Source organism: Bos mutus, chromosome 3 (assembly GCF_027580195.1).
Source record: "Bos mutus isolate GX-2022 chromosome 3, NWIPB_WYAK_1.1, whole genome shotgun sequence".
Lineage (NCBI taxonomy): Eukaryota > Metazoa > Chordata > Mammalia > Artiodactyla > Bovidae > Bos > Bos mutus.
The window spans coordinates 110,951,867-110,976,699 of NC_091619.1; the positions used below are offsets into that span (position 1 = coordinate 110,951,867).

Below are 24,833 nucleotides of genomic sequence, written 5' to 3' on the forward strand. Positions count from 1 at the left end.
GGAGACAGCAGAGGTGACAAGACAGAGACACGCTGGACCCTGTGCCTGCTTCCTTGAGGGGCTGCCTGGCCCCCATTAATCAGTGCATTGATCACGGCCCTGCCCCGGGAGCCTAGGCCCTCACTGTCACGGGCTAGGAAATAACAGAAAATGACCCTAAACGATGTTTCTCTCCTTGGCACTGAATCGGGGCTTAGAATCTCCATGTGAAGTGTTGGCCCTGAGCACGGCCGAGGCTCCCAGGTGCTGGGCAGCCCCAAGCCCGGATTCGAGGCCGGGGGCATTTGCTGCCAGTAAGGGTAGCTCCCTTTGATTTTTCTTCACGTGTTGGTCCAGAAATTGGGTTCTTTGAATCATGGTGGCTCTGACTCCATGTAATCTCTGCGAGTCTCCGTTCTTGCTGCAGGCCAGAAGTGCACAGACCCCTCTAGAAGGGCGAGGGGATCTGGCCTCAGCTGCGGGCAGGCCCACCTGTCCCTCCTGGGGTGAGGCTGCCGGCCCCGGCAGGAACAGACACCAGCTGGCCTTGCTCACGCCCCTCTGAGGGTGGCGGCCCATCTCCTTTCTGCACTGGCCTGGGATGGCGCCTGGGACCGGGTGGTGGGTGCCTGCTGCTGGGGCTACTTGGGTGCTTTTTGCTGGGGAATGTTGGGGTGCCTGCTGCTGGGGCTGCTTGGGGTGCTTGTGGCCAGGGAATGTTGGGGTGCTGGCCGCTGCTTGCCTGGTGCTGGGCTCTGGGCACTCACTGTGCCCGTGCTTTTCCGTCTCTGACAGTGCACCTCTGGGGCACAGAGGAGGTGGCTGCCTGGTTGGAGCACCTCAGTCTCTGTGAGTATAAGGACATCTTCACGCGGCACGACATCCGGGGCTCCGAGCTCCTGCACCTGGAGCGGAGGGACCTCAAGGTACTTCACGCGCCTCCTGGGCAGGTGCACCTGTGCTCCCTGCAGCCCTGGGGTCCCCCCGTGACCTGGCCGTGCTCCAGCGCCAGCAGTCTCCTCACTGTTCTCATGCAGCGGGGCAACGACTGGGGGGGTGACAGGTGGAGGCCCCTGAGCTGTGGTGTCTCAGCCACCGCAGCCAGAGCCAGGGCAGACGCCGCAGGGAGCCGGGCTCTCAGCCTTGCTGAGCCACGCGCTCAGCCTTGCTGCACGGTGAACCACGTTAACCCCTTGGGGGGACTGTGAACCCCTTGGGGGTGCAGCCCTCTGCTTGTCCAGCTCGACTTCTGTGACGACAGCCGTTGGGGTGAAGGGGGACCTAGTGTCTGGGGTTCCCTCCCCAGCTGCCCGCTGGCTGGTGTGGAGCGCCTGGCCCCGGCTTGGGGAGGGCAGCTGCGGGCTCCCAGGATGGCTTGCCTTGCGGGCCCCTCCGGGTGCACCCCAGGAACCAGCCAGGGCACCGAGGGCACCTGGACAGGGCCGCGTGGCTGGCCTGCCTCCAGGCACCACCAGGGTGCCCAGCACTTGCTCCGGGTGCCCTGGACTCAGTTCAGGGAACCAGGCGAGGCGCCTGCCCGCGGGTGGTGGTTTGGGGGCACCAGTCATCGCGGCCGCATCCCCTCGCGCCCCCTCCCTTGGGGCTGCGGGGCGCCCGGGCCTGAGCGCCGCCCTCTCCCCGCAGGACCTCGGCGTGACCAAGGTGGGCCACATGAAGCGGATCCTGTGCGGCATCAAGGAGCTGAGCCGCGGCGCCGCCGCCGCCGAGGCCTAGCCTCCGCCTTCTCGGCCTGCGTCCCCCGCGCCCCCCGCGACTGAGCCGGCTCGGCGGCCCCTCATGGTGCTACTCCCGCCGCTCGGCCCGGCCCGGCGCCCCGGGGCCGGACCCACAACACAGCTACCTGCCGTCCGCGCCGCCCCTCCGGGGCCTGCTCCCCGCCCGCGCGGATCCCGCCGGGCGCCCCGCGTCTCCGAGCCCCCGGCCTTTCCGGCCCGGGTAGTTACCACCTGGGCTGAGGAGCCCCGGTTCCGGGGCCGCGGGGTCCCCGCCGTCCCCAGGACGCCTGGCCTGTCGTCCCCTTGCTCACCGAGGCGGGCCCGTGTTTCTGTGTGGAGGGGGCTTCCTGGGCTTCGAGGGGACATGGAGGGGTGTCGGGGGTCTGCCTTGAGTGACCCGGAGTGGCGGGGCTGCCTAGCTGGGAGCGCTTCCCGGGCGGCACCCCGCCCTCACCGCCTTGGCTGCTTTCTCGCTTTGCCCGCCCGCGGGGCACCGTCTCCGGACCGGCCCGCCCAGCGCGCGCCCTGCCGGCGGCTCCTCCGCGCGCGGGCTCCCCCTGCCGCCCGACCCCGGGCGCTGAGCTCGACCCCGAGCTCCGGCCATCGGAGGTGAGCCGGGCGGCGCTGTCGCCTTCCTGCCCCAGGGGTCCCGCTCCTCGGAACCGCTGGGCTGGGAGCGGGGTGGCGGCGAGAACCCAGGCGCCAGAAGGCACCGGGTTTCCGAGGGGGACCCCGGGGTGGGCGCCTGAGGTTCTCAGGACTCAACCGCATGGGCGGGGACCCACTCCAGCTCTCCGCGCCCTCTCATGGGAAAGCCATCAGTTTAGGTGACGCGTGGTGTTTAAAAGTAATGTCCGTGATTAGAGCAACACTGTTTACCTAAAACCATTTTCTGAGTGTAGTTAGAGCGAGCAGAGTAAACATGAGCGTTGCATGAAGCCTGTCTGCGGGGCAGCGTCCCTGCCGCCGCCGCCTCCTGTGTCTCTCGCTGCACGGGGGGCTGGCTGCCCTTCTGTCCCGTCCCCACCCCTGCTGCGCGGCTGTCCCTGGGGGTCCCTGGGGTCTCCTGGCCCTGTCAGTGTAGAGGGAGGTGGGAAGGATCCCTGGCGACTTGGAGAAAAGGTTTTGTGCCCTCCGGTGGGGCTTCCCCTCGTATTTATGATCCTAATTTATACAGTGCCCACCGTGGAAGCAAATGCCTCCTGTATTGCTATGTACATATCCACATCTGGGGTTGTAAATACAGTTGTTCTGTGTATAAATAAAACAAGCCTGTTTTTGATCTTCCATCGTCAGATTTCTTATCATTCTTTCCTGATTTGATGTAAAATATCAGTTGCCAAAACTTTGCAAACTGGATTCAGAATTATGTTTTTCAGCCACTCTAAACATAGGTTGAATTGGTGGTGGCCGAAAAGCAAAATGGAATGAATACCATTGTATTATTCATGGTGTGGGTTCTAGGATCTGTTGAATCAATTCAGCAAGGTGGCGGTGCTGGGAAGCACTGAGATTCTCAGGCTTAATCACATGTAGCTTCAGCCCAGCCTCCTGAGGTCATCTTAGCTAATGTTCTATCCTTCTAAGTCTTTTATATAAAACTGCAAACCGGAGCTCTCCTACTCACCTCTTTCTTTAGTTCTAGTACCTTTATTACAAGGGAGCTGCCTCTTCAAGCTCAAAGTCACTTTGTGACCCGTTTCCTGGGTGAGGGATGGGGGCTGGCATCATGGAGTTGGAAACGGCTGGCAGGGTGCCACAGGGCTGTGTGGGATCTGAATGTGTAGTTGCCACCCCAGAAGCTTTCTTCTCTCTCATTTTATGCTTAGTAGAACTTGTTTTGTCCTGCACGCTCCTCCCACATGGCCAGCGCCGGATCAGGCCTCATGGTTACAAAATAGCTGCCACTATTTCAGGTATCACATCCAAACATGACCATGTCCAGGCTAAAGTGTGGGTGAACAGGTGGGTTGGCTCTTGCCTCTTTTTAAGGTAAAAGTAAACTTTTTGGAAATTCTGGCACCCACTGACCTCCCCTGAGGTCTCATTGTCTAGAATTGGACCACACACTCATGACTAGAGCAGTGGGCGCAAAAGGAACAGAGCCGTGTCAGTGGTGGCCGATCACGATGCTGCTGGCTGACACATTTGTTACTTTATGCCGGTGCTGGCATACACGTTACACATATTAACTCACCTATTCCTCTTCTCAGTCCTACGAAGTGGCTATCCACGTTACAGATTAGGACACAGGATCAGAGAGGTCACAGCTGGTTCCAGCAGCACGTGGCAGGGACGAGCACACCTCGAGGGCTGTGCTTGTGTCCCCAGCCTGACCCCAAGCCCAGCCCACACGACAGATGTGGAAACAGGGCCTAAGTCACACGCAGGCATCTGGGCTCAGGAGCCTGTGGTCCTTCTCACACGGATGGCAGGAGCCAGGCCTTTGTGGGTTTTTTTTTTTGGCCGCGTGGGGTGTAGGATCTTAGTTCCTTGACCAGGGACTGAACCCATGCAAAGCGGCCCCAGTACCACCACCGTGGGGCCCACTGCTGGGGCTGTTTGGGCCTCTGAGGAGAGCCGCCTGGGGCGGTGGGGGGGGTCCCGTCACCGTGGGGGCGTGAGTGCTTAGGGCGGCCTGGTTTTCTGGAAGCGCTGCTGGACTGTGGTGCCCGCCCCCTTGGCACACTTGCTCCGGGCCACGTTATTCGTCACCTGGCCACTGGCCGCTGGCCGCGGAACTGCGAGTCGCCCCCTCCACTGGGCCCGCCCCAGCCCGAGGCTGTGGGCAGGAGCCCCTGGGCCTCTGGGTGGAGAGGCTGCTTCTGAGGGTGGGGGGGCCCTTAGAGCCCCCACACTGGACTAGAGCTGGTGGCAGGGCGGGCGGGTACCCGCTTTGAGACTGGGCATCGGGCCCAGGGCTTTCATGGGCACTTGAAAGGAGGCCTTGGGCTGACGGTGTAACGGCGGCTGCTGGTGGCACCGCATTCCCGAGGGTTCGCTGTGGGCGCCCGGGTCCGCGCAAGGCAGCCTGAGCTGGGCTGGGCGCGTCCCTGGGTGTTGCCGGCACACTCCCCTCCTCTGCAGACAGCACCCCCAACGGGGCCCGTGGTGTCTGTTACCGATGGGGCAGGACCGAGAACGGGCGCGGCGGCCATGTCTCCATCCGGCCAGGCTGCAAGGCCCCGTCCGTCTTCCTTCACCGCTAAGTCTGTCCCGGGGGGAGCCGACCTCTCTAAGCCGTGATTCCGGATTATTCAGGACTTCTGGTGCCCTGTCCCTCCTGCTGCATAAATATGTTTTCTTCTAACACAACCACCGTGGGTAGCTGCATTTCTCTGGAAGGAAAAAGAGAACCAGACCACTTCCGGTTTCTTCAAATACAATTATTCCCATGAGTCTATTTAAAAGCAAAACACAGTTCTGTTTTTTTCTCTTATTTCTAAAGCAGTACTGGTCTTTTTTAATACAAAACCCCAGCGACTTAGCACCTGAAGTTCACTTGGGAAGAAGGCCAGAACATGAAGCAGTCAGCACAGAGGCAGGAGGTGACAAATCCAACTTTATTTTTTCTTTAACAAAATCTTAGCGCTTTCTCCCTGTAGCCCCGCTTCCATGTGGAAGGAGGTGAGCAGAGACCAGGCAGACGCCTGAGGCACCTCGACCTTTTCTTGTGGTGAGTGACCTCCCTTGAGGCCTCTGGCTTCCGGCTGTTACGGCTGTTACCTTACTGTCGGGTTACGGTGGAATGAAGGGGCATAGGGAGCCCTGGACGGGGCATGGGGCCAGCCTCGCTCAGCCTGTGGCATCGTCCCCGCCCACTGGGCGCTCTGGAGAGTCGCCTGGGTCTCCTGAGACGGAGTTGGTGCTGGAGAGCCGGAAGCACTCGCCAAAGTCCAACTTCTTAAAACACAGCTGCTTCCATACCGACCAGCACGTAATTCATGACGCACACACAGACGAGAGGAGGGTTTCTGACGGCGGTTCTGGCGCCGTCTGGGGGGGGAGGGCAGAGGAAGGAAAGGCAGCATTTCACTCCTCCGTCCCGTCAGCGTCTTGAAGAGCAGCTGGGGCGCAGCGACAGCCCCTCAATTCCTCAGGCCGGGGGCGCAGGCGAAGACCCCAGTCCACACGTGTCATTTTCTTCTCGTAACAGTTCAGAGCTATTTCAGTATCAGTGATAAAAGGGCTGATATGTGTGTGTTAGTCGCTCAGTTGTGTCCGACTCTGCGACCCCATGGACTGTATGTAGCCCAGCCCAGCTCCTTTGTCCGTGGGATTCTCCAGGCAAGACTACTGGAGTGGGTTGCCATTTCCTTCTCCAAAAAGGCTGATGAAAGTGTGTAAAATCAAGATGATAACTGTACTTAGCAGCACAGTTGCAATAAAGCATCACTGAGATCTGGGGAAGTGTTATCTTCTTAGGAATTCCTGCTTTGGACTGAGTTAGCTTGAGACAGTGAATCACCCCAGTGTCCTAAATCCATCAACAGGAACACACATGCTCTATTTGTCATAAATATCTATTAAACCTTTTAAACTGACAGCTAAGCCATGCCAAATTAGGAAGAATCTGGCCCACATTTCCCTTCTCTCCTGTTTTAATCACGGCTGCTCAGGGCTGGTCCCCAGCCTTCCAGGCCTGTCTGCCGTGACCCCCCTCCCGGTCGGGCCCCCGGACGGGGAGACACGCGGCCCCGCAGGCAGCAGGCCCGCAGCCGTGAGGACCCCCGACCTCGGACAGCACAGGTGCGGGGGGGGGGGCGGCCAGTGCCCCGGCAGCACATACCTGACTCAGAGGGTGTCCCACCGGGAAAAAGAAGGAACGCTTTAAAATCACAGACCTAACTCAGCCCCAAGGGGAAGGGTGTTTCTGGGAGCCAGTTTCTGTGACATGAGCCGTCAAAACCTGGGGGACTGGGTACAGAGCGTCACCTCGAGAGCGGGAGGAGGAAAGTGGGGCGAGCGAGCTTGAACGGGCGCTCTGGCGGAGATTACCAACATGCCGCCGCATCCTCACCTGCAGTTAGTGCAGAACGAGCCGCCTTTCACGTAAAGACGTGCGGGGCGTCAAGTGCAGGGTGAGGGGGCTGGGCAGTCTGTGCCGGCCCCCGGGGGACGCTCCACAAGGCTGGGAGAAGCGCGGTCAGCTGGCCTGAGACCAAAGCCCCCTCTGCTGGTGACAAAGCAGGGGTCTGGAGTCCGTGTCCGCACAGGACAGAGAGCAGCAGGCCTGCTCCCGGGCACCTGGAGTGGGAGCGCCGAAGTCCCATGCTGTCTGGCCCCGCCCGCAGCGCTATCTGAAGCTCCCGACATGGATGGAGAGAGAAGCTTCTGGTCCACGGGCCTGGGCGGGCATCTCTACACTAGAGACATCGCTGCTCTGCGCACGGAGGGCCTCCCGGCTGCGGGGAGAGAGAGACCAGCACGGGTTCACATCCCAGACACCGGGGCCCCAGCAGGTCGAGGAGGGGCTCTCCATTTCACTTCCAACGTTCAGGGTCAAGTGAGAACAGGTCACAGATATTCCCACAATGCCCTGCAGACCAGGGTTCCACGCTGCAGTCAGGCGCGTGAGCCCAGAGGTCGCAGCAAGAACCTGGTCCATGGCCGAGGACCCCCACTCACCTTTTCCTTTTCCCCAGGGCGACCTCTTTCAGTTTTTCTCTTCCGATGTCGTCTCGGACGCTACTGAAATCATCATCGTCTTCAACCAGGAGATTCTGCATGTCAAAATAATTACTGAGCAATGTTTTCAGACATCTTTCTAGCCTACATATTTAAGAGATGTATGTAAAAAATAACCTACAGGATATCCAAACTGACATAAACTAGATTAGTAACATGAAACAGTCTAGTGCTTGACGAGAACAAACTGAGCTAGGAGCAAGACGAGCTCGAGACGGAGCTTCGGGGGAACTGTCCGAGCGCCCTGAGTGAGCGGGCAAGGGGCCCGAGGTGCAGCAGGCCGCCCAGTCAGTGTAGCCCCGCGGCCACGTCCTGGCACTGGGCTTCCTGGCGTCTCCCCTGGAGCCACCCCGGGGCCCCCTCCACCCTGCTGGGACCCGCAGCGCCGTCAGGCTTGCCGCTCCCACAGGCCGCTCTCTGTCCGGGTCTACTGACCGCTTGGGCACATGTGAGTAGGAGGAAAGCCTGTGTCGCGAGGCGATGCCCAGGCCTCCCAGGCCCCGGGTTAGGGATGCCGGGATTCCCGGCTCCGTGCCCCACGGGGATCTGGGGAGTGAGCGCTGCTTGGGGGCGGTGGCCCTTCCATGCCTGACAAGCCAGCTGAGGGCCTGCATCGGGGCTGGCTCCCTGCTTCTCCACCTCAGGTGGGAAAAGCCTCCCCCACGACAGCCAAGTGCTCTGTTAAATTCAGTGCGACTGTTTCCATCTTTGTCTTTACAACACAGGAACATGGCCCCCAGCAAACCTCGGCGTTCTACCTGGTTCTCTACTTTGTTAGTGACCGTCCTGTGACTTTTCCACACTTAACACTTGCATGTGTATTCACAGTGACACCTGAGCTCCAGTTTATCTGCTTTAAATGCTGTGTTCTCTACTGCCACATCAATACTCTTTTCCCCCATTTCACATATCCCCTTTCTGAGGGTCATTTAAGTTCTTTCCAGTGTTAGTCTTCAATCCTCATTTCTGTACACCTCCCCCAACACATGGGTGTTTTGGCAACCCACCCCGTATTCTTGCCTGGAAAATCCCATGGACAGAGGAGCCTGGTGGGCTACAGTCCATGGGGTTGCAAGGCATTGGACACGACTGAGCACGCATGGACACGCGCACACACTGAGGCACGCACGGGTGTTTCCAGGTGTTTCTATCTAGAGTGGAGGCGCCTGGGTGCACTGTGCGGGCACCTCTGCTGACTGCTGCCAACTGCTGTTTACTTGGCACTGGTGTTTCCTGGTGCCGCCGAGTCCTGAGAGCCTGGCCTGGCAGCTCAGGCTTTATCTCACAGGTCCCTGGTTACTGGGAAGCTATCTTTTCACCTGCTTTCTGAGAACTGCCAGGCATTACTCACTGGGGAGAGATGGGCAAAGCTTGTTTTTTGGTAACTGACTTGCAGAAGTACTTTACATATTTGGGATACACTAGTCCTTAGTGCTTGTATCCTGATATATTATCTTTTCCTATTTGCGGCTTGTCTTCTCACTTTGTATTGTTTCCTTTGATGAAAAGAAGCTTTTACTTTAAATGTACAGTTGTCCCTCAGCGTTCACAGTGGACTGGTTTCAGGACATGCCAGACACCAAAATCCTGGGATGCTTGAGACCCACAGCTGGCGCTCTGTATCCACAGTTCCACACCTGTGCATTCAACCAACTGCAGTTTGTAGTACTCTGTGTATTTACTGGGGAAAAAAAAAATCTGTATATAAGTGGACCCAGGCATTTCAAACCCATGCTGTTCAAGGGTCAACTGCAGTCAATTTATTGATCCTCTTCTTTATGGATTATGCTTTATATTTCTTAAAGAAATCCTTCTTAACCTAAGTCATAAAAATTTTCTTATCTTCTAAAGGTTGAAATGCTTTTCACACTTAAGTCTTCATGTTGATTGTTGTACAGGTGTGAGCAGAGGTGGACAGAGATTTTATGGGGTCCACAGCTTATATAAATTGATCCTCTTTATGAAAATACAATCAAAATTATGACTATAGTTACTGAATAATCCATTTTTAATGCTGCCTCAAATACCTGTCAAGTTTCATTATATGAGCGATTCTGTTTCACGGCTCTATTTCAGTCTTGCCCTGCCCCAAAGCTAGTCACCGCAGCTTTGTACTCAGTCTTAATATTGGTATGGCAACACCCTGATCTTGTTCTTTAAAAATATCTTAGCTCTTTAATTTACATGGTTTTTCACTGTGATGATACTGAAATTACAGCTGTGGGACTACTGGTATCTTTACCATTGTGAGGCCTCTGTTCCCAGAACATGGTATGTGATATGATTCTGTATCTAACTGAAGCTTCAGTGTCTCTCAGTATTTCTATAATACTCTCCAGAAAGGTCTTATAAATCTTTTTGTTGGATGTATTCCCAGGTACTTTGTAATTTTATGTATGCTGATCTTATAACCTTTTGAACTCTCTTAATAGAGCTAATGGCTTATTTGTATAGTCTTTCAAATGTGGAAAAAGTGTATTTAAGAACAGTGTTATATATATTTTCCTTTGAGAATCTCTTTTATCTGTCGTTCAATTTCTGTTTGTTTGCTTTTCTTTGTTGAGTGGAAGGTCATATTACATTGGTTACATTTTTTAGTATTGAACAATGAAGAACAGAAGTGGTGATTAAGGGAATACTTATTCCTTAATAAAAATTTAAGGGAATACTTATTCCCTAATATAAAAACTTATCTAAGTCAAAAAACAAACTATTAATCAATAATCTAATAAATTATTAATTCTTAAATTAAGGATTTAAATCATTAACCCTTAATACAAAAAATATGACAACAAAGTAGGTCTGTCCAAGGAAGGCAAGGAAGGCTCAGTGTTGAGAGTGTGTTTATGTAGTAATACTCCATTACCAGATTAAAGGAGAAAAACCATTATGGCTAATTAAACAGATGCAGAGAAAGCAGAGAATAAAATATTAAAAATCCAGTGCTCATTCATTATTTAAAAAAATAAAGAAGAGTAAACTAGGAATGAAAGAAGTGTCCTAACCTAACACAGGTCCCTGCGTAAAACCTAGAGCACCACACTCGGTGATAAAACTCCAAAAGAATTTTCATTCAAGTCAGACCCAAATTAAGGTTTTGGTATTGTGGTTCCACTGGCCTCATCAAACGAGTTGTCTCGTTTTCCCTGTTTCCCCCTCACTCCGTGAAACAATTTATCTAAAATGGGACTGTTGATGCTTTGAAGACTTGAGTGTGCTAATCTGTGCTCTTCTCCTGCAGAGGTTTCCTTTGCTTACAACTACACCACCTTCTCTCTCTTCCCAGCTCCAGGCCCTCAGTTTCTTCTCCCTGCCTAAGTTCTCTGCCAGCTTCACTGCGGCTTGCTCTGACATCAGCACTTCCTAGGGTGTTTTGCCATGGCGGGGAGAAGTTAGTAACACTTCTCTATACAATCATTGGATTCTGGTGTTTTCTCAGAGTGGTAAATTTACTGCGAAAAACTTACCTTAACACCAATAGTATCTCCATCTTTCAAGTAATAAGGTGCACCCTGCAAATTATCTTGCTTTTTCTTCTTTTTCCTTTTGGTAGTTTGCTGGTTCTACAGAAAAATTAAACATCTTGAATTAAAACAAAAACTCAACCTCAAATTTTTAGTAAATACCCTATCAGTCTGTGAAAAATGGTAGTTAATCTATTCGTTATGCCAGGAAGGCTCAATTTTCTTGAGAAAGCCCCACGACTTTACCCAACTAGACACTGGAAGCCATGCAAACTTGTCAGGAAAGTATTTGGCAATTTCAATTTTCTCCACGGGAAGTGAGTAGACATCGGCCACTCGCTGCCTCAGGGAGCTGGCCGTCCAGCCGCGGGCTGTGTCCCACAGCACGTCCACGGGCAGGCCGTAGGCTCTCTTGCCAGGAAGGCGCATCTGTGTCCGCAGCAGCACGTCCCAGGGGCTGCGCCAGAAAACAGTCGCATGTCAGATTTACCACCAGAGGAGGGGGTGCTGTGAAGGGCAAAGCTACTCCTCTGACTCTGTTGCTTTGCCTAAGGGGTTCTCCCTGAACGAACCCTGAACGCTTGTGGGGAACTTTGATTTCCTTCACTCCTGAGCCAGAATGGAGCTGAGCGCCCATTCTGAGTCCATTGCACAGTCCCGGGGGAGGCAGCAGGTAGGGCTGAAGGTGGAGTTGGGGAAGTTCCTCCAGGGAGCACATAGGAAAGAGGATTGGCGACAATGGAAAGGGCTGGCAGGGCGACACCCAAGTGGTGAGAGGGAAGGGGCCCAACGCGACCAGGTTCCCCGCCATGGCGACTCCCTAGGAAGTGCTGATGTCAGAGCAAGCCGTGATGAAGCTGGAGAAGAAACTGAGGGCCTGGAGCTGGGAAGAGAGAGAAGATGGTGTAGTTGTAAGAGCAAAGGAAACCTCTGCAGGAGAAGAGCACAGATAAGAGGTCCTTGGAGGAAGAGAGAGAAAAGAAACATTCAGACAGGTCAGGTGGAAATTCAGATGCGTGGAGTGTGTTTAAAAACGTAAAAGAGTAGGGCGTAAAATAAAAACTACAGGTGAGACCTGGGAGACAGGAGAAGTGGAAACTCTAAGGATGGCGAGACAATGAACAGTTTTAATGCTGTGTTTCTATTATATTGGTGTTTTATTGAAAGAAAGGGAAACGCAGCTGTAGATATGGACAACAGGGAGAGTGAAGGCCTGCTGAAAGGAGACGGGACTGAATGCGGGGGACTGTGGTCGGGAAGGGGTCTGTCAGAGGGAGCAGGTGTTTCGGCATCACGGAGCAGAGCTGAGGTCCCAGAGCTTACAGAGGTTGGTCAGTGCAGACGCAGGAGTTGCCAAGGAGGAGACAGAGGCTGCTGAGGACCCCAAGGAGACAGGGTCCCCACTGAGGGAGGGCAAGAGTGCTCTGGAGGTCGGTCCAGGACAGAAGTGCCAATGGGGAAGGGGGTCTAAGTAAGTACACAACGTGGTCTTCAAAAAAACACTGCTCACAAACAGATAATGACAGAGGGTCAAATTATACAATATTCTGTATTATAGAAAGAGCTCACACAAATTAGACTTTTTACTAAGACATCATTAAAAACAGGCAATATATATGAAACAATTCACATACCCACAAAATATAAATGGCCTACAAACCTTTGAACAAATGCCCCAATATTACTAGCAATCAAAGCACTGAGGCAAATGAAACAAAATAACCATTTTTCATTTATCAATTTAGCAAACATTTAAATAATGACAACACTCAATGATGGCTTGACAGTGAGGTGAAGTAAATACTTAGAAACCCTGCTTGTGGGAACATAAATTGATATACCTTAATGATTTTAATGGAAATGAATTTAATGATTTATTTTAAGAGGTTTAAAATGTCCATCCTCTTAAAATAAATCATTAAATTCATGATTTAATATCCATACTATTTGATCCAGAAATTCCCCTCCAGGGAACTACTAGAGTAATATAATTTGTACTAAGAATGTCTTTTTATAAAACAGTGGGATTAAGTGAAGGTCAGATATGGTTGAAAGAGTAGACTTGTTATATAGGCGGGCAATGAGAATCATCATGTCAGGCAGAACTTAGTATTTAGTGTTACTGACAAAAATGTCTTATACAAGAAAGTCCTATAATGAAAAAAAGAATAGTTATGTTTGATCACGGACAACTCTGGGGTGCTTCTTTATTCAATAAACAAACTGACTGTGACAAAGGCACTGTCCTAGGTACTGGGGACGCAGCAATGACCAAGAAACAGAGTGCTTGCTCTCCCAAAGTGAACGTTCTAGTAGGAGAGACAGATGACGATGGATAATTCAGCAAGTATGCATCAGGGGGTATCAGGATGAAAAAATCAGCACGAGGAGCAGCATGTCGGGTGCTGCTATCAGTCTGACCACAGACTGTCTTCAGGCATTGCCAAGAGCTGGGGGCGAGCATCTTGCTTACATTCAAGGTCATTATGGGTTAGGTATGCACTGGGACTGACTGAGAAATTAATCTGTTTTTATGGAAAAATGAATTCTAAGATCTACATACCAGATATACAAACACATTTCTAGAATATAATCTGTTTTAAGTTGCCAGACTCATTAGAAGCAGTGAAAAAAAATGCTTAACATTTTAACAACTTAATAGTAAAGAAACTATCCATTGGGATCAGTTGCTGTTTAGTTGCTAGGTCATGTCCGACTCTCTTGCGACCCCATGGACTGCAGCCCACCAGGCTCCTGTGTCCATGGGATTCTTCAGGCCAGAATACTGGAGTGGGTTGCCATTTCCTTCTCCAGGGGATCTTCCCGACGGAGGGATCAAACCCATGTCTCCTGCTCTGTCAGGAGGATTCTTTATCACTGAGCCCCCAGGGAAGCCTTGTTGTGATCAGACATGTATGTAATTTTGTATGTGTAGTAGGATGTCTTACCCCAAGTTTTCTTCTTTCTGAAGGGGCTCTAAGCAGATCTCAGTTCTCTTTCCCAATTTATATTCCCTGATAACAAATGAAACAAAACAATACTGAATGACATATTAATTTTTTAAAGGTTTTTTAAAAAACCAGTTTCAAGTATTCCTAAGTGAAATAGTATACTATATAAGAACAATGAAAATTTAAGAGACTACCATGAAAATTATACACCAACAAATTGTACAACTGAGAAGAAATGGCAAATTCCTAGAAATATACAACCTACCAAGACAGAATCATGAAGAAACAGAAAATCTGAACAGACCAATTATTAGTAAGGAGATTGAATCAGCAATTAAAAACCTCCTAACAATAAAGAGTTGAGGACTAGATGGTTTTACTGATGATAAAAGATTTAATACCAGTGCTTCCCAAACTCTTTCAAAAAAAAAAAAAAACCAGGAGGGAACACTTCCAATCTCATTCTATGAGGCCAGAATTACCTTGATATCAAAATCAGACAATAACATTACAAGAAAAGGATATTAAAGGCCAATGTCCCTGATGAACATAGCTGCAAAAATTCACAAAGAAATACTAGCAAAACAAATTCAACAATACATTAAAAGGATCATACACTATGATCATGTGGGATTTATGCAAGGGATGCAAAGATGGCTCAACATTTGCAAATCAATTGATATAATACAACCACGTTAACAGAATGAAGGACATGAACATCTCAACAGATGCAGAGAAAGCATTTGACAAAATTCAACATTCTTTCACGTTAAAAATTCATAACAAACTGGGTATTCAAACCATAAAGGTCTTATTTGACAAGCCCATAGCTAGTATCATCGGAGAAGGCAACAGCACCCCACTCCAGTACTTTTGCCTGGAAAATCCCATGGACGGAGGAGCCTGGTAGGCTGCAGTTCATGGGGTCGCTAGAGTCAGACACGACTGAGCAACTTCACTTTCACTTTTCACTTTCATGCACTGGAGAAGGAAATGGCAACCCACTCCAGTGTTCTTGCCTGGAGAATCCCAGGGACGGGAAGCCTGGTTGGCTGCCGTCTATGGGGTCGCAGAGAGTCGGACACGACTGAAGCGACGCAGCAGCAGCAGCTAGTATCATACTCAATAGTGAAAAGCTAAAAGCTTTTCCTCTAAGATCAGGAACAGCACAAGGATGCGCTCATACCACTCATATCCAACACAGTAGCAGAAGTGCTAGTCAGAGCAATTAGCAAAGAAAAGGAATCCAGATTGGAAAATAAGAAGTAAAATTGTCTCCGTTTGTGGATGACATGATGATATTTACAGAAACCTCCAAAGACTCCACCAAAAAAACAAAACAAAACTTCTTAAATAAATGCGGACTTCCCTGGTGGCCTAGTGGATAAGAATCTGCCTGCCAATGCAGGGGACACAGGTTTGATCCCTGGTCCGGGAAGACTCTACACATCTCGGAGCAGCCAAGCCTGCGGGCCACAACTACTGGGTCCACGCTCTAGAACCTGCAGTCCACAGGAGAAGTGAGCCCGCCGAGAAGCCCGCGCGCCGCGAGCAGGAGCAGCAGCAGCCACTAGCCACAACTGCAGAAAGCCTGCACAAAAAGCAACGGACACCCAGCACAGCCAGGAATAAATAAATAACTAGAGAGATTAAAAACATTAATAAATGAATTCACTAAGGTTGCAGGACACAAAATCAATATACAAAAATCATTTGCATTTTATATAATGACAATTATCAGAAAGAGAAATTAAGAAAACAATCCCAACAGCATCAAAAAAAAAAAATACTTAGGAATAAATTTAACCAAGGAGGTGAAAGACCTGTATCCTGAAAACTACCAAGACACTGACGAAAGAAATTGAAGACACAAATAAATGGAGTGATTCCATGGTCATGGATTGGCAGAATATTGTTCAAACGTCCACACTACCCGCCACCCCCCACCAAATCTGTAAGTTCAATGTAATCCTGTCAGAATTTCAACAGCATTTTGCAATTAGAAATACAAACAGTTCTAAAATTTTTATAAACCCACAAAAGACCTCAAATAGCCAAAGCAATCTTTTCCTAAGAAAGAACAAAGCTGAAGGCATCATGCCCCCTGATTTCAAACTCTACTATAAACCTATAGTTATCACAACAGTGAGGTACTGGCATAAACAACACACACAGATCAGTGGAACACAAGAGAGAGCCCAGAAATGGACACACGCATTCTGGTCAGTTAGTTTATAACATGGGAGCTAAGAACCCACAATGGGGAAGAGTCTCTTCAATAAATGGTGCTGGGTGGGGCGGGGGGAGGGGCGAGGAACTGGACAGTCTCATGCAAAAGAATGAAACTAGATCCTTATCTTACACCATATGCAAAAATCAACTTAAAATTGATTAAAGATTCTAACATAAGACCTGAAATTGTAAAATTCCCAAAAGAAAACCGTGGGGTAAAGCTCCTTGATATCTGCTTTGGCATGATTTATTTTTGGATTTGACACTAAAAGCAAAAATAAACAAGTTGGACTACATCAGACTAAAAAGCTTTTGCATAGCAAAGGAAACCATCAACAAACTTAAAAAGCAATCTATGAAGTAGGAGAAAGTATTTGCAAAGCTGAGGGGTTAGTATTAAAATTATATTGAGAACTCATACAACTCAATAGCAAAAAGCAAACAATCTGACTAAAAAATGGCAGAGGATGTGAACAGAAATTTTTTAAAGACATACTAATAGCCAACATGGAGAAGGCAATGCCACCGCATTCCAGTACTCCTGCCTGGAAAATCCCATGACGGAGGAGCCTGGTAGGCTGCAGCCCATGGGGTTGCTAAGAGTCGGACACGACTGAGCGACTTCACTTTCACTTTTCACTTTCATGCATTGGAGGAGGAAATGGCAACCCACTTCAGTGTTCTTGCCTGGAGAATCCCAGGGACGGCGGGGCCTGGTGGGCTGCCGTCTATGTCGCACAGAGTCGGACACGACTGAAGTGACTTAGCAGCAGTAGCAATAGCCAACAGGTACATAAAAAGGTACTCTACATCACTAATCATCAGTGAAACGCAAACCAAACCCATGATGAGACACCATCTCACCCCTGTCAGAACACTTATCATTGAAAAGACAAAAGAGAGAACAAGCATCGGTGAGGCTGTGGAGGGAGGGAGCCCTTGTTCAGGGCCGGTGGGAATGTGAATTGGTTCAGCCACTATGGAAAAACAGTATGGAGGTGCCTCAGAAAATTAAAAAAAGAACTATCACATGATCCAGCAATCCCACTGCTGGGTACCTCACCAAAGGAAACGAAAACAGGATTTTGAAGAGATTATCTGCACTCCCAGGCTCATTGCAGCATTATGCGCAGCAGGCAAGATATGGAAAACCTAGTGTCTTTACTGAAAGACTGGATAAAGGTGTGGTTTATGGGTGTGTGCATACACACACACACACACACATGCGCGTGAAGGAATATTATGCAGCCCTAAGAAAGGACATCCGGTGGCTTGAGATAACACAGATAGATACTGAGGGCATTGTGCTAAGTGAGACAGGGCCACCGCTGTATAACATCACTTACATGTGGACTCTATATGATGTGATGGAGGTGTGAGCTAACACTATGGTGGTAAAATCATTCTACAACATATGTCTGTCAAATCAATACACTTATATAGTGTTAGTGAGTTAAAACTGCTCAGTCATGTCCGACTCTTTGCAACTCCACAGACTGTTGCCTGCCAGGTTCCTCTGCCCATGGAATTCCTCAGACAAGAATACTGGAGTGGGTTGCCATTCCCTTCTCCAGGGGATGTTCCTAACCCAGGTCTCCTGCATTGTAGGCAGATTCTTTACCATCTGAGCCACCAGGGAAGCTTTATACAATGTTATATATCAATTAATATCTCAATAAAGCTGGGGGAAAAACCACTCAAAATTTTGTTCACAGTCTCTGGAGCAAAGTAAAAACAGGCAAAATTACATTTTTACTTAATACGAAAAACTGAAGTTGTCTCAGAGTTTGTGATAACAAGCGCTGTCCACCTGACAATGTGAATGACCTGGAATGGGCTATGAGGGAGTGCTCACCAAGAAACCTACTTGAGCTGCTGCTGGTGGCCTCGTAAGAGCCGTCCTGGGCGCTTATTTTCCACTGTCCAGGCTCTGAGGAAGGCTGGGGATGGGATGGAAAACTCCAAGGAGGGCAAGGTCATGGCCTAGAAAAGACACAGACAACTGAAAAGGCATTCTTAAAAGCAGACTGCTTTAGGGAAAAAATGAAGCGCTACACAATGACATCTGAGGGAGACAGCATCTCAAGTGATGATAATATCTACCAAAACCCACAGGAATCTCTCTTAAATGAAATTAATCCTGAATCACTTCTGTATTCCTCTATGCTGAAATCACCTTGAGAGCTAAGTGACTTTCTATTTTCTGAGCCAAAAGCTCCTTTTTAATGATTACGTTTTAGAAAATGAAACTTTAATTTCTATGTGACTATAACTCAAAAGCAGAGGCTACTCAAATAAAAGCAAGGACTTGTCTTCAATTTCCATCTGTGCTACTATCATTCAACAGTGTTTGCTCTGCCAAGGAAATGACTTTCTATTCTGAAATACTGCAGAATCTCTGGATCCAACTGCTAGGCCCAAACCACTGTACTAATCCTGTAGGTGGATATCTATTCATATACTTAGGTTGTATTATATGATGTGGCCAATATTCATCCATTTTTTAATCTAGAAACAGTCATTTTGTATCTTTTAATCCAATATAAGGAAAAAAAGTTGCTTCCTTCTTGTTCTTAAGAGAATAAGATCATTTGCTTTTTTTGAGGAAGGTATTTCAGACAGTGAGGATACACAGGAGAAGTCAATCAATGACTAGTATTTAACTTACATGCCCCTACACTTTTTCCTTTATGAGGAAGAAGGATGTTCATTTTAGTTCACTGAGAGTTAAGATGCTTCTTAGGCATTTTGAGTTGTATTCAACCGAGCCCTTCCATTTGGACAGAGCACTCTGTCTGTGAATATTAATGTCCAAGAAAACAATACAATATCTAGTTTAACATTCTAACATAAAGCTGAGATTCTGACCTCCTGGGCAACTGACAACACAGCTTCTGCTAACCACATTTAACACATGAATCACAATGGTGCAAAAACAATGTAAATAAAGTGAATGCTTTACAAATGTTCCAACAAATGTTTCCCTAAAAAAATCAAAATGAACATAAGCTGCAAGTCACTGAGAAGACAGTCAAATGAAAGCACAGCATGCCTGTCAGAGTGGGAAGAAAGGAAGCCACAGGGTGACGGAACGAGCCCGGGAGCCCCCTGAGCAGTGTGCGTGTGTGGCCTGTGAGGTACTCACCACTGAACATGGCATATAACACATGCCATATCAGAACAGACTGTAATTGAGGGAAAAGGAAATAGAAGAATATATTAATATCTCACTGGAAGCAGCCAGATCACCACTAGGGTTCGCTGTAGGAGGAAGGCTGACCTGAGACTTCAGCTCCCCTAAGGTGGCATCTTCTGAGATTTCAAGGTCTCCCAAGTACCAGAGGGAAACTTCCGCGTGTGCGTCACTGGGAGCACCTGCAAGGACAGAGTGAGACTTCTGACAGGAGCTTTAGATGAACTTAGCTCATATTTCTGAAGTACAGGCTGTGCTGGGATACTGCACACAGGCTTAGTACAATTCTATCCAAGCAACTCAGAATCTGCAGGCTTCGAGTCAGCCTTTCAGGACTTCATGGGGAGGAAGCGGGGTCTGGCAGCCGGGCCGCCAGGGGGCGCGGTGTGGGCATAAGACCGCGCCAGGATGGGTCTGAGGAATTTCATTCACACTGTGCTGTCACTGAAAGCAAAGGAAGCTTCAATGTCCGGTTCTGTTACAGTGAAGGGGGCTGCTATTCCTACTGCCACGGGGAGCTTGAGAGATAATATATAAAAATTCCTTGAAAAAACGGAATACATTGCCATAATAATAAAGATAATAAAAATAACAGATGGCAAATGAAAGGTAAAGCCAAAAAAAACCCCCCAAAATAAAAAAACAAAATAAGATGGTATTTTACAGAGGTTATATACAAATCACTGTATAAAAATAGAATGGTATTATTATGCTATGAATTACAGAACACATAGATTTTGTTGTAATTTAAGTATATTTTAAAAACACACATTTCTGTTGCCTCTCAGCAGAAGCAGTCATTTTACTTTTATTTATGACACACCGGCTGCTGTAATTCTGTTGTGTTCTCACCTGGAGTGGAACTGGCTTTCCAGACGCTGCCTTGAGAAAGGGTACAATTCGTCTGGTCCTGGTGATCCTTCCAGTGATGCAGCGGCCCCTGAGGCTGGTACCACCAGATGGGCACCGTCAGGAAACCCTGAGGAATGGAGATTTCGAACTGCTGATGCACACAGATTAAGTCAACTTCCACTTCCACAGAGAAACATCTTGGTATAGAAAATGTTCCTGAATTTAGGATTTTTCCTTAAGATGTATGTATTAACCATCATACATTATCATTCACCACTTTTACATTTAAAAGTTTAAAATCATAAAAATCAGTATGTAGGATGAATGGGACTAATGTTCTATAAATTAGGAACTACGATAAGTGAAAAGTATAAACAAACTAACAAAACATTTGACAGAACAAACTATAAAAATACTTTCAGGCATCGGAAGAGCACTGTAGCACAATATACCAGTTACATGCAGTTTTTAATTTATAAAATTTCTAAAGGAACTTTCTAGAGAAGCAACAATCTATTGATCTAAGGTGCATTCCTACATAACATCTACATGAAATAAACCCATCTCCTAAAACACATTCTGTAATTTCAGTTTTACTAACTTGACTGGTTCTCTCCCCTGCCTTTTTTGAGTTAGTAAAGAACCTTAGTAGATCAACTGTGCTACAGTGGTCAATTTCCAACAACAGAAGATGAGACTGTGGGGAGAAAGACATGGATTTTTAAATACATACTTTTCAAGAAATGCATGCTAAAATTTGAATATTTTTTTGTTTATCAAATTGGTGACAATTAATAAATACTCAACTTCCATGCAATAAATAAATAAATGTAAATAAGAGCAAAAAACTCCATTTTTTTATTCAGTTCAAACCTAAACTCTTGTAAATTGGTGCTAGGAGTATAAACTGCTGCCAAGTTTCTGGAAAGTAATTTGGTGTTGTCAAAATTTAAAATGCCCAAACCCTCTGACCCAGCCATTCTATGGTTGGGATTTTATCTTCTGATATACTGGCCCATGCATACTGAGATATTCACTGCAAATTGTTTATGGCAGCAAAAACCATGAACCAGCCTCAAGGTCCCTTTTTAGAAGACTGGTACATTACGGCAGGCTGTAACTTTTGACAAAGAAATTTCAGTTCCAGTTCTTTATCCTATGGATACATATGTGCAAAATGGCAAATAGACAGTATTTTTGGCAGTGTTATTTGCATCAACACAAGACTGGGAACAACCTAACTGTACTGGTTAACTCATGGGAGCCTCCATACACATCAAACAGAATGAGACAACATTTTGTGTACGGATACAGCATATATATGGGGATAAACCATTAACAAAGAAAGCTAGGTGCAGAATACACTGTCAAACTTATAATCTTTGCTGTAAATAGAAATATGTATATATACATGAATGTGCACACGCATGCTCCATATACACACATGTGTGTATCGAAGTATGTGCTTCTCGAAGGATACAGGGGAAGCTGGCTGCCGGTGGAAGGAGGACAGACCCCATGGGGATGGGGCCTCCTCTTCCTGGCCCAGCTTTTTACATCCTTTATATTCAAAAATTAAAGAGCACGGTATAAAATATGACAGAATTCTTTGAAGTCATGAAAAAGAAAAAGGTAGGTCTGTATGTGCTGATGTGAAGAGATCTTCAAGACATACTAAATGAACAAAAACAAAAACCACAAGGAATAAAACACTGCATAGAATATGATCCCCTTTATGTAAACTTTGAAAAGGCTATGGACATATTCACACTCAACATACAAACAGGTGCAATTTTTTTCTTGGAAGTACAAGAAAGGAAAAATAATTGGGCTCTTTCTGGAGAGAAAGATATAAGAGAAACTTGTTAATCATTCTATAGCCTTCTACATTGTCTGAATTTTCTAATCATAAGCAAATGATTGTCTGAGTGCTAGAATTTGGGGTAATTTTATTTTCCTCTTTATATGTGTCCACATTAATAAAAACAACTACTAAATATTGGCCTTTCTGAGTGGTCATATGCAGGGTCTATGCAGAGGAGTGGTGCGAGCCCCCTCACAGAGCCACACTAGGACTGCAAACTTGGTTCAACTCTTTGGGAAAATGATTTGGCTTGTTAATTCCATCTTTAGAATTGTCTTAAGAAGGATTTATATTTATTACTATTTATAAGAACAAAAAGTTTAAAACAAACTGAGATATAGATGATATCTATATAGATGAATTAAATTGTGCTAAGTCATACACTGGATATACTGACTGTTTTTAGATTTTATGGCCCAGTTAAAAAATTAAATATAAAAAATAGGAAATAAAACTGTACATACAGTTGATGGAAGGAAAATATATAAAGATGTAAAGTATGGTAGCTACCTGGTGGAATTTGGGGTAAGTACTCTATACTCGTTATGATTGTATTTCCCCATTTTCACACGATGACAACATATCATCTTTGCAATCACAACACAGAAACTGCTATTTACAAAGTGTCTATTCGGGAGCAAAGTCTTACCAGAGGAGGAAGTTTTCCTTCAATTAAAAGCAAAGTATCTCCAGAACAGATCATAAGCTCTTTCAGCTTTGCATCCTAGAAACACAGAAAGTGAAAGTCTTTTTTGTCACGACTTCTGGAAGGAATAAAGAGACCATTCAATCTTTAAAACAAACAAACAAACAAACACTGATGCCTCTATTATCATTTCAAGAAATAAGTAGATGAATAATGAAGCAGATATTGAAGAGATGGAAATAAGCTAAGACTATAAAATAATACATCATTATGTACTAAAACTGTATAATTAAGAACTTTAAAAGATTAAAGGAAGGAAGATGGATGAGATGAAAAATGGCAGACTAATTTACAGAAGATAAAATTTTAGTTAAGCTTAAAAGATGAGCTGGATTTAGAAAAGTCAGAGGAAACAAGGAATTTCTCAAGGAAAGAAGAACATGGCAGGACTTCCCTGGTGGTTAAAGTGGTAAAGAATCCACCTGCTAATGCAGGAGACACAGGTTTGATCCCTGATCCAGGAAGATCCCACATGCCACCCATGAGCCACAGCTATTGAGCCCGTGCTCGGAGCCCAGGGGCCACAACTACTGGTCCATGCACCCTAGAGCCCGTGCTCCAACGAAACAGGCCACTGCAAAGAGAAGCCAGGCACCAAAACAAAGAACAGCCTCCTCTCGATGCAACAAGCGAAAGGCAAGCCTGTGTGGCAACGAAGACCCGGCACAGCCAAAAAGTAAACAAACAAAATTATCACAAAAAAAGAAGAAGAAGAACAAGGCAAAGCCAACGTTAAGTCAAGGGTCAGTATGATTTGCATATATGATTTATATAAAGGGGAAGAGCTAAGAGACTAGATTAATTAGAGTGGGAGGTATCCGCTGGTGAGTAACAGGAAAGAAAACTGGGTGGGAAACAGGTCACAGGTCAAAGAGGTGTGGAACAGAAAAAAAGGAGTTGTCAGTTGCTTTTAAAAAGCCACTCAAGATTTCTGTGAAGAGGATTTTTAAAGATCACCCTAAGTTGTCAGACCTGTGACATATTGATATGAAGTGGGAAATGAATACCTGGGCTTAGGGACGCCAGCTGTAGTAACTCAGGCAAGAGGCAAAAAACACCAAAATGAAACAAAAGACCAAAAATCAGGGTTTGAACCAGGAGGCCAGCAATGGAATTGGTTGAACAAGAGTGTAAAGACTGACAGGTCTCTGAAGGCCAGGACCAAACATGACCCACGTCAGGTAATGAGGGTAAGCCACATGTAGGGCTGGAAAAGGTTAGGATGAGAAAGACTAACAGCAAATCTGTGAAGTGGAGCCAGTTCTGAAGGTAATGAGTTTGCTTTTAGAGAAACTGTTTGATACTGGTTTGAGAATTAGTAAGAGAAGAAAATGAGGCAGATATTTGACTAGATAAACTCTTCTGACACCCAAACTTTGCTGCTAAGTTGCTTCAGTCGTGTCGGACTCTGTGCGACCCCAAAGACCACAGTCCACCGGCAGCCTGGTGGCTCCCCCGTCCCTGGGATTCTCCAGGCAAGAACACTGGAATGGGTTGCCATTTCCTTCTCCAATGCATGAAAGTGAAAAGTGAAAGTGAAGTCGCTCAGTGGTGTCTGACTCTTCGAGACCCCATGGCTGCTGCCTACCAGGCTCCTCCGTCCATGGGATTTTCCAGGCAAGAGTACTGGAGTGGGCTGCCATTGCCTTCTCCATCCAAACTTTATGTCCTGAAAATTCTTTGAGGTCCACTTCTTACTCTAGGCTGTCAAATTCCTGGCCAGGACTCATAGGGGACTCTCTATTGGCTGTTACACAGCAAAGACCTTTCCCTGGAAAGCCCTGCTTTAAATCAGCCTCTGCTGATGTCTAATGCCAGACTATCACTGAACAGAAAGCAGGCACATAAAGCCTGGGGGAAAGGGTTGTACTGAGCACAACCATCTGAGGCCACAGATCTGGACTGTGAGGCCTGAAGCTACTTGGAGCGGCAATAAGGAGATTAACCAGGATGAAAAGACACTCAACATCACTGATTACTAGAGAAATGCAAAGCAAAACTACAATGGGGAATCCCCTCACACCAGAGGGGCCATCAAAAAAGTCTACAAATAATAAATGCTAGAGAAGGTGTGGAGAAAAGGGAACCCTCCTAAACTGTTGGGGGGGACTCTAAATTGGTACAGTCACTATGGAGAACAGTAGGGAGGGTCCTTAAAAAACTAAAAA

General features: G+C 47.4%; 2 protein-coding genes across 18 annotated transcripts in view; one reads left to right on the plus strand and one right to left on the minus strand.

Annotated features, from left to right (window-relative positions):
- The window catches only part of DGKD (diacylglycerol kinase delta), a 109,395-nt gene extending 106,393 nt beyond the window's left edge, over nt 1-3,002 (plus strand). For all 3 annotated transcript variants that reach the window (XM_070368518.1, XM_070368519.1, XM_070368520.1), the window contains 2 exons: nt 775-905; nt 1,624-3,002. In XM_070368518.1, coding sequence (XP_070224619.1) covers nt 775-905; nt 1,624-1,713 — 221 coding nt within the window. In that variant the 3' untranslated portion in view covers nt 1,714-3,002. The remainder of the gene's footprint in view (nt 1-774; nt 906-1,623) is intronic.
- Nucleotides 3,003-5,258: 2,256 nt separating this feature from the next.
- Nucleotides 5,259-24,833, minus strand: part of USP40 (ubiquitin specific peptidase 40) — an 82,440-nt gene continuing 62,865 nt past the window's right edge. For 7 of the 15 annotated variants that reach the window (XM_070368508.1, XM_070368507.1, XM_070368506.1 and 4 more), the window contains 9 exons: nt 22,609-22,683; nt 20,096-20,222; nt 19,331-19,425; nt 17,918-18,033; nt 13,816-13,881; nt 11,114-11,324; nt 10,871-10,966; nt 7,344-7,438; nt 5,259-7,120 (listed from right to left, as the gene is read on the minus strand). In XM_070368508.1, coding sequence (XP_070224609.1) covers nt 7,012-7,120; nt 7,344-7,438; nt 10,871-10,966; nt 11,114-11,324; nt 13,816-13,881; nt 17,918-18,033; nt 19,331-19,425; nt 20,096-20,222; nt 22,609-22,683 — 990 coding nt within the window. In that variant the 3' untranslated portion in view covers nt 5,259-7,011. Of the gene's footprint in view, nt 7,121-7,343; nt 7,439-7,483; nt 9,085-10,870; nt 10,967-11,113; nt 11,325-13,815; nt 13,882-17,905; nt 18,034-19,195; nt 19,236-19,281; nt 19,426-20,095; nt 20,223-22,608; nt 22,684-23,672; nt 24,280-24,833 lie in introns of those variants that run through there. The other 8 variants (XM_070368515.1, XM_070368516.1, XM_070368509.1 and 5 more) reach the window with 8 other exon arrangements.